The sequence below is a fragment of the Myiozetetes cayanensis genome, unplaced genomic scaffold (genome assembly GCF_022539395.1).
Source record: "Myiozetetes cayanensis isolate MyiCay16 unplaced genomic scaffold, myiCay2020 scf17, whole genome shotgun sequence".
Classification (NCBI taxonomy): Eukaryota; Metazoa; Chordata; class Aves; order Passeriformes; family Tyrannidae; genus Myiozetetes; species Myiozetetes cayanensis.
In genome coordinates, this window is record NW_026087378.1 from 4,853,740 (window position 1) to 4,866,131 (window position 12,392).

Consider the following 12,392-nt stretch of genomic DNA (forward strand, 5'->3'; position numbering starts at 1 on the left):
ACATATGTAAAGCACAATCTTGATTTGGAAGTGTCCTACCTTTGGATGCTCTATCCTGCCCCTGGCAGGCAGCTCTCCCACAGTGGGAAAGTCCACAGGGAGCAGGCATGGCATGGGGCTGGGCCTCACACAATCTTGCTCCCAGGAATGCTGAGGAGAGGCCGGTGTGGTGCTCATGCAGCTCAGGGTTTAGTGGCAGCGATGATGAGGAGGGAGGCAGAGCAGATGATGAAGCTGGATGAAGCCTGTCTTGGCTGCTCCACACTTACCTTCCTGCTGGGAGACCCCGGATGGGCAGGGCCTGTAGCCATCCCACCTGCTGGAGCGAGGGCTGGACCCTGAACCTCCAAACCCAACCCTGGTGCCATCCAAGCCAACAGCCAAGAGATTCACCATCTCTGCAGCACCTGCCCTGGCACTTGGCCGAGCCCTCCACCGGCATCCAGCTAAATCAGGAATGTCCCTGTCGGCTCTCAGGGGACGGGGGCTGCTGGGGATGAACAGGAACTGGAAGTGTTTGAGGCCTGTGGGAGGACCGGAGGGGTGGGAAGGAAGGTCTCCCTGAACTGAGAAGGTCGCTGCACGCAGCGAGGCCACGAGCTGCCGTGGTGGGAGCAGCGTTCCCGCCGGCCGATCCACAGGGATGTGCAGGGGCGTGCCGAGGAGCACCAGGGGGAAACTGGGTTCAGCTCCTGAAGATCTGAGCAGATCTTCACATGACAAGGAGGGGAGGTTCTGTGGGAAAATGCTATCGGGCCCGGCCAAGCCGCGGCAGGAAGGAAATTCCCCCAGCGGAGCCACCATCGCGCGAGGGCTCCGCTGCGGCAAGTTCAGGGACTTCGTAAATAACTCGGCCATCCCCAGGGAGGCATTGCTAAGGTCGCTGTTTTTTCCCTTGAACTTTCCAGATGAAGGAAGCAATAGCAGAAGCAACAGCACAGATTTGGCCGGAGATCAACTGTACTGACAACAGTCAGAGAATTGAACTCAGAAGAAAAGTCCTTTGTGTGTGTTGGAGTTATCACCAGATGGGCTGAGCAGCACTGGGGAGTTCTGCTCAAAAATATTCCACACGGGCAAAACCCCCAGAGCTGGAACTCACTGGCAGATGTAACTCACAGTAACTAATTCCACCATTTAGACCAAGTTAAAAATGCAGGGCACATGCTTGGTGCCCATTAAAAATTAAAATGTTAAATTGTATTCTTCAGCAAACTGCTGGGATTCAGAGTAAGAAACAACCCTGATTAAAGATTAAGGATGGAGAGTCTATAAAACACTAATTACCACTGTACTTACAGGGAATTTGGCCTGTTGGGCTTAATTACTTCTAGTTCAAGATCACTCGAGTTCAGGCTGGGCTGGGGAGCGCTGTTGGAGTTGAGGAAGCTGTTTACATTTGAAGAGATGACGGATTCCAGGCTGGAGTTGATGATACTGTTCCTGTTCTCCTCTAAAAAACACCAAAACCCAAGAATCATCAGCTGCCACTGAAGGCAAAGTAAAGAGCAAATGGCTGCAAAGTCATCGAGTGTTCCCACCAAACCCCATCCCAGGGAAAACTGGGAGCATCTCCCCAGAGCTCACAGCTAGTTACAGAGATATTATACATTAAACCACAAGAAATTCCAGGAACTCTTTGGTTCTTTCAGTTTTAAGGTACATTTAAAGCACCGTTTTTAGTAAGAAAATACGCACTTTTCTCAAAGCATTAATATTTTATATTCCCAAAGACGTCCAAAATGCCCCAACCTGAAAGAAATTAAAATGTCAACTATGCACAGGAATGGATCTGTGTGACTAAAATCAGCTCCCAAGGGATGGAGTGTTTGGACAAGAGAGCAGGACAACACTTTAGATCAAGAACAGGACAGATCACCCTAAGCTGTCTAAGGACCTAAGTTTATCTCAGCAAAAAATGCTTCAGTCTCATACTTGATGTCACTACTGTTGCTCTTTCCTGTCCAGGTCTAAAGGGGAAAGGTAATGGGGTCTCTGCTCCATTTCAGCCCAGCTCTTCCAAAATGCAGAGCCATGGTGGGACAAAAGCCAGCTTTGTATCTGAAAGGGAATGGGATGTGCTGGGCATCCCCCAGCGCTGGGGGGATTGCTCTGCTGACAGTCCAGAGCTTCTCAGAGATTCCTGTTTCTCTCAATCACATTAAGAGATTTCCTCATTATTTGTGTAACTTCAGCAGTGAGCACTGACAATATTGTGCATCTCAAGCCGACACCACAGCATGGGCCCCTCCTCATCTCTGCCCCAGATCCCCTAAAATCCCATTAACTCATTTCCAGGAGAAGCTTTTTCCATATGAGCAGTAATTGTAATTGTGAGAAGCAATTAGCAACACTGATGGCACGACAGCAGCCCCAGGCAGAGAACTGCTGCTTCTGGAATGATGCTTTCCTGAAAGACAGGCAACTGCTGGAAAAGACAGAGAGCCCTACTTCAAGGATACATCTTTCCAAAATTATTTTTCCAGCGCACAACAATATGGTCCAACTACAACCATAAAGCACATAGAAATATGGAAATCCTTGTTCTCAATCCCCCTTAATTGCCACCTCTGTCTGTGCAAGGAGAACATGCAATATTCATCCATATCCTGTGCACGTTTAAAGAGTGATAAATGAGTACAAGAGGAACTCCTAGGATTTGTGAAAAGTTAATCCTGAGCACACAGCAGAAAGGAACTGCCTGTAAAACAGCCTGGCAGGAGTGTTGTCTCAGAGTTTGAGGCAGCTCTGCCACTGCTCCAAAGGGAAAAACCATATCAGCCACAGGTTTGTGAATGTCCAGAGCAGGGTCTGACACTCTTTGTCCTGCTCCTTTGCTGGAGCTGCTGCAATTCCCAGAATTCCCAGATACCTGGACAAAATCAGCAGCTACACTGCAGCAGGACAGGGCTAAACCTTGGTTTATCTGAGGTTGAGCTTATCTGCCAGAGATGAGCCAAAGCCCAGGATGTGTTAATTTTGTTGATACATGTCAACACGTTCCTGAAATTGGGTTTCATTAATCTTGATCTGCAATGAGTCACCATGGGGACAAGCAGCACAGACACCTCTCTGTCCCCAGCTCTGTGAAAGTTGAAACCTCTGGGTTCAGCAGGCACCAGCACCTTGTGATGAGAAAGATTATCTGTGCAGAAGACAAAGACAGAAAAGTAAAGAAAAGCCAAGTGTGGAGCAACACAAACATCGACATGCAGACATAGGAGCCAGCAGACGAAATGAGAGAGAAATAAGCTGCCTAAGGACCTAAAAACCCCAAATCCCTCTATTTTTGTGTCTGCCAGAGCAGGTTTTGGGCAGCCTGTGACAGACCACCTAAACACACATGACCAAGCCCAGGGATTGCTCGTGCTGAGCCCGGCTGGACCCAGGGCCAACCTGAGACCCTGAGTGGGGACTAACACTACAGATTATTATTTCCAAACATTTTCTACCCAAGACTGAAGTGCAGGAATAAGCTCCATAAGCCTGACAGATCAGTGTGGATTGTCTGCCTAATCTCCACACCAGCTACCAGCCAATATCGAATTAGAGTCCCCGTCAGCCACGGAACTGGAAGTGTTTCAGTAAAGGGGAAGGGAGATGAATGGCAGAATCTGAAACTCCTGCTTTATTTTATTTCCTCCTTTTTAAAAGGCTGAAACTGTGTTTTGCTTCATGTTTTTAAATGCTTATGTGGAGGATTCTTCACTGGGAGATTTAATTTGGTCTTACAGCTACAAGAGCAGAACTGCCTTTCAGCTAAAGAGCACTTGCAGAGTGCAGAAGGGAGAAGAGCCACTTTGCAAAGAAGAAGAGCAAGAGATCCTATCAATAAATCAAACCTGCAACTTTTCTCTGAGACCCCCCTGGGTCAGTTGTGAGCAAAAATGGAAATGTTTAACAACAAAATAATCACTATAATCATAGATTAATCATAATGATCTAATCCACTCCCTTGCATGACCTTGTCTTCTGAACATGATAAATTTTGACTTACACACAGCTTTGTATGATGAATTCTAGTGAAAATTTTATAAAGATATTGGACTTCAATAAACAGATTTCTAGTAATGGAAAATTCACTGTCCCACTTCACTTCTTATGGTAAAATCATTCTCAGTCTTAAAAAAATATGCATCTTGTTCCCCTTTTGAATGGTTTTAGCTTCAATTTTCAGCTTTCAATTTCTGTGGTGCTCAACTGTGCTTGAGCTGCTGCCCAAGCCCTCGTGCTTCAACCTGATTTTGAGCCTTGGCCCATCTCTGGAGCAGTTAGAAAGAAAAGAAATGAAAGAAGAAAGGAGTAAGAAAGGAAGAAGAAATGAAGACAAAAGAAGCCTCACATTATTCCTCAAGTGACATGTGCAGCCGAGATAGCACACACTGAATAAAATGGTAGTGGCTTCCCAAAGACACAGGAGGAAAACTGAGAAAACATTGCTTCATCTGGGAATAAATAAATGCAGAAATAAATACATGAGCTCAGTTCCTCTTCTAGGCATGGGGAGGATGGCACACAGAGGCTCCAGCAGCCCATTGACCCTGGAGTGTGAGAAGCAACTGCTTAGTTAGCAGAAAATAAATTACTGGGGCTGAATTTTTCAAAAGGAACTTCTGATATTTGAGGCTCCTCCGACAGTTGTGCTACACCATTCCCAGAGCACGCTCTGGTGCCACCACTGCTTCCTCAAACTCACACGGATCGTTCCGGCACCCTCCGAAAATGACAGTGCCTGGTAATTAACAGTAACTCAATCAGACAAACCCACATGTTTTGAGAGTCAGCAAGTCCACAGCGACCACTCTGTCCACGCTGGCTACCTCCAGCCCTCCCCTGCTCCTTGCTCCATGTGTGCCTGTCCTGCTCACCAGGACGCCCTTGCTTTTTGATCAAACTGGGGGAGCTCCCAGTTGGTTCCAGGAGCACATGGTCTGGATGAACTAGAGAGCTGGGAATTGGGTTTATGCTGTAATGTGAAGCCACAGCCTGAGCAGACACATTTCTGCCACCCCATGAGCAGGGATGGGGCCTTGGCTCTTTCACCCAGATATCTGGAGCATCAATTAGTGACATAAATGGAAAGATGAGCTCCAATATTTTTAAACTGCCGTGGTACATAATCCTCAGGAAAATGCCAAACCTCCTGGCCAAGTTTTCCTGTCTGTAAAAGGCAAAGTGCCTGAGGGCATCCCGAAAGGGTTGCCCCGTGGGGATGTCGGCGGGTGGCCACCCTCGGCACAGGTGTGGCACCCGCGTCCTGGCAGCTGATGATGGCGATGATGGGGGCGAGGAACATGAGAAGGGGAACAGACAGGGGCCCGTCAGGTGGGGAAGGGACAGCAACACTTTATCCCGTGCTACGGCAGCCTCGTGTCGAGCCCTGGTTAAGGGCTCAGATGCCAGGAGAGCTTCACACTCCCCACCAATGCAACAGCAGAGGAAACCGAAGCCTGACCCCGTTATGGAATCATCTCTTCCACTGGCAGCAGTAGAACTGCATGGGAATGGCACGGGAATGACAATCTGTTAGGCATGATTAGGACAAATATGGAGGGCTGGGAGGGCGGCTGGGCACTTACGCTTCTCGTTGGGCTGGGGCGTGTGGAAGAGCGTCAGCGGCCGCTCGCTGCAGGAGGGAGGCTTCGAGTCCGTGCTCTTCTTGCGGGATAACAGCAGCTGTGAGTTTGATGCCGGAGTCTCTGGCGCGGTGTTAAATATCTGTTAAAAATAATAAACAAGTTGTTCTCTGGCATCATCCTTCCAACAGGACAGCTGCCCACCTGCCTGGGCTGCACCGCTCTAGAACCGCTCCGCAGTGCAGCCTCTGCAGAAGACATGTGTTCAATGGGGCAACATTTTGGGTAGAATTTCCTAAATTCCACATTTCCACTCTGTCTGCACTCCTCTATTTTGCACCCAAGATGCACACTGCAGAATGGGAAGAACCCTGACACTCTGGCACTCTGCTGAATTTTTGGGGCTGCAGACGATGGCGAGTGTCCCATCCCATGGACAGACCAGCCATCACTCCCCCCATGCCCCCTGTGGCGCAGCCTTGGCGCCCGCACTCCCACGCCTGCAGGCCAGCTTGGGAAAGTCTCTGCAACTTCCAGCCACAGCTGTCAGAAAACTGAGTAATCACATTTTTCTCAAGGGGATGGAATTTTAAAACTGCATGAACCCAAAGAGAAGCAGTTTTGTTGGCTGTTGATATTTGGTTATTTGTTGTTCCTTTTCTGGATCCCCAGGCTCAGACAACAGCAGCCTCCAGATCAGCTCTCTCAAGGTCTCCCTTCATTGCTAGAGCCCATTAAACCCCATCCCTCAGTGTCTTTCCCCCTCTACCTGCCCCTGCCAGACAGTCGACCAGCATGGACGGGGTTCCCAATGGGAAAATTGCTTTTTGGCAAAGCTCACTGCCCGCCGCAGCATGGGGTGGTTCCTCTGGAGCACATGGCCATTGCCACAGTCACTGGCAGCCATCACAGTGGCCACCAACAGCCATGGCCAAGGTCACCATCAGCCCTCTCCAGTGGCCATTACATGCCACCAGCGAGCAGAGCCGCTGCCAGCAGATAATGGGTTTGTTTCATGAAACAACAACATCATCTTCACACACACACCAGCCCTCCACGATGATTCCTACAAAGCCCTGATAAAGTGCCAGGATGCCTCAGCCAAAAATGTCAATGTCCTGTCCCTCCCAGAAGCGCGCAGGGGCAGCGGGAAGGGCAGCACTTGGCCCTTGAGAGGAGTTGATGATCCACTCCCAGCAGATCGAGCACCACATGGCCAAGGACATCCCTCTCTGGCCTTTCTGAGGACATTGTTCCCCAGCCTCTCTGTCCATAGGGACTCTGTCTGGGCTCAGGATCAGCCCTGGAGCTGACAGCTGGGGTGAGGCACAGGAACTGGAGCTGAGTCCCTGTGTCCAGCTCCTGCGCGCGCAGCAGGGCCCAGCACCGGCCCGGTGAGCGCTTGGATCCGACTGCACGGTGGGACAGACGGAGAGATCATTGAGCCCTTCCTGGGGAGCTCTGCTGTGCTCATTCACACATTCCTCATGGGTTCAGGGATTAGTGGAGAGAGAGGCAGCCCCATTCACGCTCTCTGCAAGAAGCACCGAATGTTGTCTCCCACACGCCTGCCCACAGCCATTCCCACTCCGCAATGGCTGGTTCCCAGTCTCCCCGTTGGAGTCTGGGGGATGGTGTCTCCCCAGCCTCTTGCACGGCTGATGCACCACGTTCTCTGCACCCCCATCTGTCCTCCTCAGCACCCAGCAGCTCACTAGCACCCCACCAGCCCTGCCCAGCACATCCCACAGTCCCAGTTAGCCGGGCTATTCATGGCTCATTGCTTACCACGTTAAACCCGACACAGCTGCACATGCTTCAGGTGCCTTCCTTGGCTCTGGGACCCACCATGAGCCCTGTGCTCAGCAGGCTAAATACAGCTCCTGGGGGGCAGGAGCCTCAGCACAGGGGTTGAAATTGGTCCCAGGGCACCCTGCGTGCCCTGGGCTCCACTCCCCACACCCAGCACGGCCACTGCCTGCTTTAATGTGCTCTTGCTTTCAAATTGCTTTTCAGTAATAAATTCAACTTGGGAAATATAATGAAATATATAAACCAAGCAAGATAAAAGTATTGATTTATGAATTGCATTTTATACAACAATTCCCACAGCACACTTGAAAATAAACTTCCAGATTTCTGTTTCAGGTTGGGTTTTTTTTTTTTGGTCTTTTATAATAAGAGAAGATATAAATGCTCTTCAATGAGGAACTCAGTGACTAAAAGCAGCCTCATTTCAAATGCAGCTGGAACATCATTATGAAACTATTTTGCTAAAACCTTCAGCACTGAGATCTTACCATAACTTTGTATTTCTGTTAAAGCCCCCAGTCAGCCCAAATATCTCATGACCTGCACTGCACCCTCAACAAAGGCTCTCCAGATGCTCTTGTGGAAGCAGAGAGAGGTGTGGGCAGCACAGGAGGCATTACAGAGAATTAGGTATCTTTTATAATACATTAATGTATCGTAGTCACAAACACATGGAGGAAAGGCTGAGAATCACTCATGGATAAATCCTGTTCAGCAAAGTGATGCTGGGGTTCGTTAGGAAGTGCTGAGCAGCAGAGCAGGGCATGTGGCTCCTGCTCAGCTTCCTTAGGCTCCTGTTTGCTCTACTGCAACACCTGACAGGCAAACAGAGCCATCATCCCTTCCTTACTCCCCAGGCCCGGATCCTACTCCCATCCCAAGGTTACTCCACATTTCCAGAGGATCTGGTGTCAGACCCATGGGAGATGGCCCAAAGGGCAGCAGTTCCCAATGGTAGCTGTAATGTAAAGCCAAATGCAAGGGCTGCAACACTTTGATGCACAGGGACCTTCCTGAGGAGAACATGCCTGAGCTCCTCCATCCCAAATCAATACCACAGCCTTTCTGTGCCCACAGTAGCAATATCTCCAAGAATCACAGATCCTGTCTTCCTGACCCCACTGGCTGCATGTTTGAGGCCCCATTGCACCACCACCCTGGTCAGGGCAAGCTGATCGCTACGTCTACCTTTCCAGCCCAAATGCACAAATTAAATACTACTTTCCAACCAAAACCAGACTAACAAAAGGGCATAATCATGGAACTGGATGAATTTAGAAGAAAATGGTGTATTTCAGCACATGCAGCCACCCCATGCAGCCAACTGGGAGGGACATCCAGCACCATGGCCCCACCAAGCCAACACTGCTTCACCGACAAACAACATCCTCATGGCCAACAAACACAAATGCATCAGGATTCAGGAGATCAGTGTTGTGGATAAAGCCAGTACTTGATAAACCCAGATTTACTTAGCAAAGCAGGAGCCAGCCAAGTAAGCCATCTTGCACTGGCTTCCTTTAGTGCTCATCTCTCTTGAAACCAAGGACAAATACCTATTGAACAGTGGAAAGGGGGAGAAAGAGTATTTCTGTGATGTAGACACAGACATGCTGACTCATACTGGGATGCCAGAAACAGCCTGTTTACACAACTACAGCCCAGGAACAGGCAATTTTGGGACCTCTGTGCCCTCCCCTGAGCTGTGTCCCTCACTAGTGACAGTGCCAGGCAGCTGCCAGCTGGACCTTCCCTGGCACAGCCCCCCCACCTGCAGCAAAGCTGGCAGCGCTGCTGGTTACAGGGAATGTGGGGGGCCCTGGGAGAGGGAGCTCCCACTGGGAAAGAGAGGTCAATTCCTTCCCATAAATTGATGACACTGAAAGAAGCCAGGGAAGCCATTACCTTCTCGTGGTTTTCTATTAAAATCTCAATCACGATGTTCTGGAATTTGATGTCCATAATGGCAGCGACTGTTTCCTCTTGAGGTCGAAGCAGCGTCGGCCCAAACACCACACCCAGATTAGCAACAGTCATCAGGTTCTGCTTGTGATTATCTGCAACTCTGGGAGAGAAAAAAAAAAAAAAAGAGAAAGAAAATGAAGTAGGTGATGGAATTAATCTGCAGGGAAACCCCTCTCTGCTCTCCCCGACTTGTGGCTGGCACAAGGCTTACAATGCTGTTTACATTTTTTACGCTCCTGGTGAGCTCCTTGAAGGCTCAGCCATGTGGAAAAGTACAAATTTAACTGTTGTGTTCCTGGAGACCTTTCAGCCTCCATGAATTGACTAATCCCACAAAACCCCAAGCCCGCACCGGCCACTGAGCCTCATGCTGCAAACCACTCCCAGGAAAACATCTTGAATCATTAATGCTTAAAACCCTTCTGAAAACAAATTGTTGGACCTCTGACACACGCTGCTCTCCAACTCAATGAGTGACCTCATATGTTCCAAAGGCCAATTCCTTCTCAGCCATTCCAGCTCTGGGCTGCACCAGAGGTCAGCCCCATCCAGGCCATCCAGACTGGCTGGGAGGTTACAGTGGGTCTTTAACCCCAGATCCCCATGCCCCACATCTGCCCTTCTCCATCCTGCTGAGGAAGCCACCTGAGATGAGAACCTGCTCACCCAGGGACCCACCAGCACTCGAGCTTCCTCCCTGCCACCTCCATCTCTTTTTTGTTCACAGGAGGGCACAGACCAATTCAGAAAAGTGAAGCAGTTCACACTGAGGATGTGGCCCTGGTCTTAGTGGTGCAAATCCCCACCAGCCCTAATGGGGCACATCCTCTGCTCTGTCTCACCCCGAGGACATGCCACTGTGCACTGAGGACACAATGCATGCAGGACGCAGCCCAGCAGCCCCCATCCATGTCAGACCATGGATGCAGAGACCAGGTGCTCGGCTGCCCCGTGGTAAAAGCCTGGTTGAGGCATGGACAGAACTGTCCGGGTACCGTGGACTCTGCTGAGTCACACGGGGACACGTGAGGGCGGCGCAGCCGGGACCTGCAGCACAGCCCTGCAGCCCCATCTCCCCGAGTCTTTCTTGTGGTTTCTCCTGACCTCTTCAACCAGGAAATGCGGCGGCTTCAGGCTGTGTGCTCACACAGTTTCAGCCGGAGGGGGTTATAGTGTCTTTTCCCTTCACTCTTTCTCTCCTGTTTCCACGGACAAATGTAGGGGAGGAGCACAGACTGGGCTGCCCCAAAAATTCATTGCCATGAGCCTTTACTATTGATCTTGGGGCCAGGATATTTGTGTGCATGCTCAATGTATTTCAGTACACTGTAAGCACAGGCTGGGCTTAAAAGGAAAGATGCTTTTCATCCTTTTCCAACCAAATCTCACTTGAACCAGCAAAGAACTCATTCCTCATCTCTATATACAGCTCCTCAGGCAGCAGATGGGGACCTCAGCACAGAGGAGGGCTCAGGGCTGCTGGTCTAGCTTCTCGAAACAGCAGCATCAGCCCTGCTTACTGCCCAGGCAAAAAGCCTCACTCCAGTGCATGCTACATCCCTGGAGAACAGCCAGAGCTGTCACCTCCACCGAGTCTGTGCTCAAAGGTGGGAGGTCCTGGCCAAAGCCCCTTGGGAGCTGGTGGAACCTCCCTCTTACCCGTAACTCCCCCCACTGTCAGGAAGCTCTGAATATTTTATTGCAGGTGTGTGGGAAATCTCCAGTGTCAGTAAAAGCTGTGGGAGATGGGCTGCCCTGGAGACGGGCTCTGGCACAGAGATGACAACCTTGCCAGTGCTGAGGTGATGTGCTGCCCACAGGGCTGCTCTCACCCCATCCAGGCTGGACATTGCCATGCCCAGATGGGCACAGTGCCTCTCACCATCCCCGTTCCCGCCACAGCCAACCTGTGCACGGTAATGCTGGCACCACCCACCGTGACTCACAGAGCCCTGGAAAGGGGGAGCAAACTTGCCTTGGGGAGTCACAACCCCATGCATCAGTGAGAAACTCAGAAGTCCAGTAAGAACCATTATACACTACATAATACTTCTGTGAGGATTCAAACCTTCCCCTCACTCCCACCCATCTCCTCACCAAGACATTTTCGCATTGCAACATCTACATTTCAAACACACATTCACGTGCTCCTAACCGGATTTGGAAAACGCAATTCAAATGGCTTTGAAAAGTACTAATAAAATAATAATTTTAGTGATCTTCTGTGGTTAGTAAAACAATGTTCATTTATAAAAAAAACAACCAAATTGATCTAAGTCATACAAAATTAGGTCCCTCCATTTCTCATTACCGTTACCATGTCCTACATCACTCTAATAAATTGCACTGTCACCGGCTCATTACGGCGAGGCAGCTGTGCGTGGCCTGGGTAATTATTTCAGACTGAGCTATTAATGGCTTCCCAGGCAGGACATGGTCCTGCAGCACCAGCCTGCCCAAGGAACGTCCACACATCCACATGGGTGGCCCTTGCCTCCATCACCAAACTCCACTGTGTTTTATTTTGCCTCTGAAAGTGTGGGAGCCATTCTGCAGCTGTGCAATCTGGCTCCTTTCTGGAATAAACCCTAGTGGCACATGAACTCCTGATCTGCATCCCGGGTGCTTCTCCAGCAATAGCCTTCCCCACACTGGGTCACCACAGCTACGCTCCAAAACATGATCCACCTTTCACATCCTTCAAATTCCACATCCATTACCCACAGGATGATTTACTCTAAATTATAACTCTTCATCATCTTTTGTACTAGGAAGTAATGCCACAGTTTCTAAAGATGGGGTGTTCTCAGCCCAAAGTGAGCTTAATGCTGGGGCTGTTCAGCAGGGACCAGCAGTGCCGTTCCTCAGCTGCCCTTTAGAAGGTTTCCAAGCATTCACTGTATTTTCCTTTTAACCTGCTGTTTCTTCCCTGCCCTCAGTGCACTTTGAAAGAACTGCACTAACATTAACTTTGATGGGCCCTTTTTCCACTCCCTCTCCATACCCACTTTGGAGGAGTCACATCCAGCATAGGGAAGA

General features: G+C 49.9%; 1 protein-coding gene across 3 annotated transcripts in view; it reads right to left on the reverse strand.

The window, feature by feature from the left end:
• ARHGAP26 (Rho GTPase activating protein 26) overlaps nucleotides 1-12,392 on the reverse strand; it is a 111,908-nt gene that overhangs the window by 22,898 nt on the left and 76,618 nt on the right. For all 3 annotated transcript variants that reach the window (XM_050312254.1, XM_050312255.1, XM_050312256.1), the window contains exons 18-20: nucleotides 9,294-9,453; nucleotides 5,580-5,718; nucleotides 1,300-1,453 (exon numbers count right to left, since the gene is read on the reverse strand). In XM_050312254.1, the coding sequence (XP_050168211.1) occupies nucleotides 1,300-1,453; nucleotides 5,580-5,718; nucleotides 9,294-9,453 (453 nt within the window). The remainder of the gene's footprint in view (nucleotides 1-1,299; nucleotides 1,454-5,579; nucleotides 5,719-9,293; nucleotides 9,454-12,392) is intronic.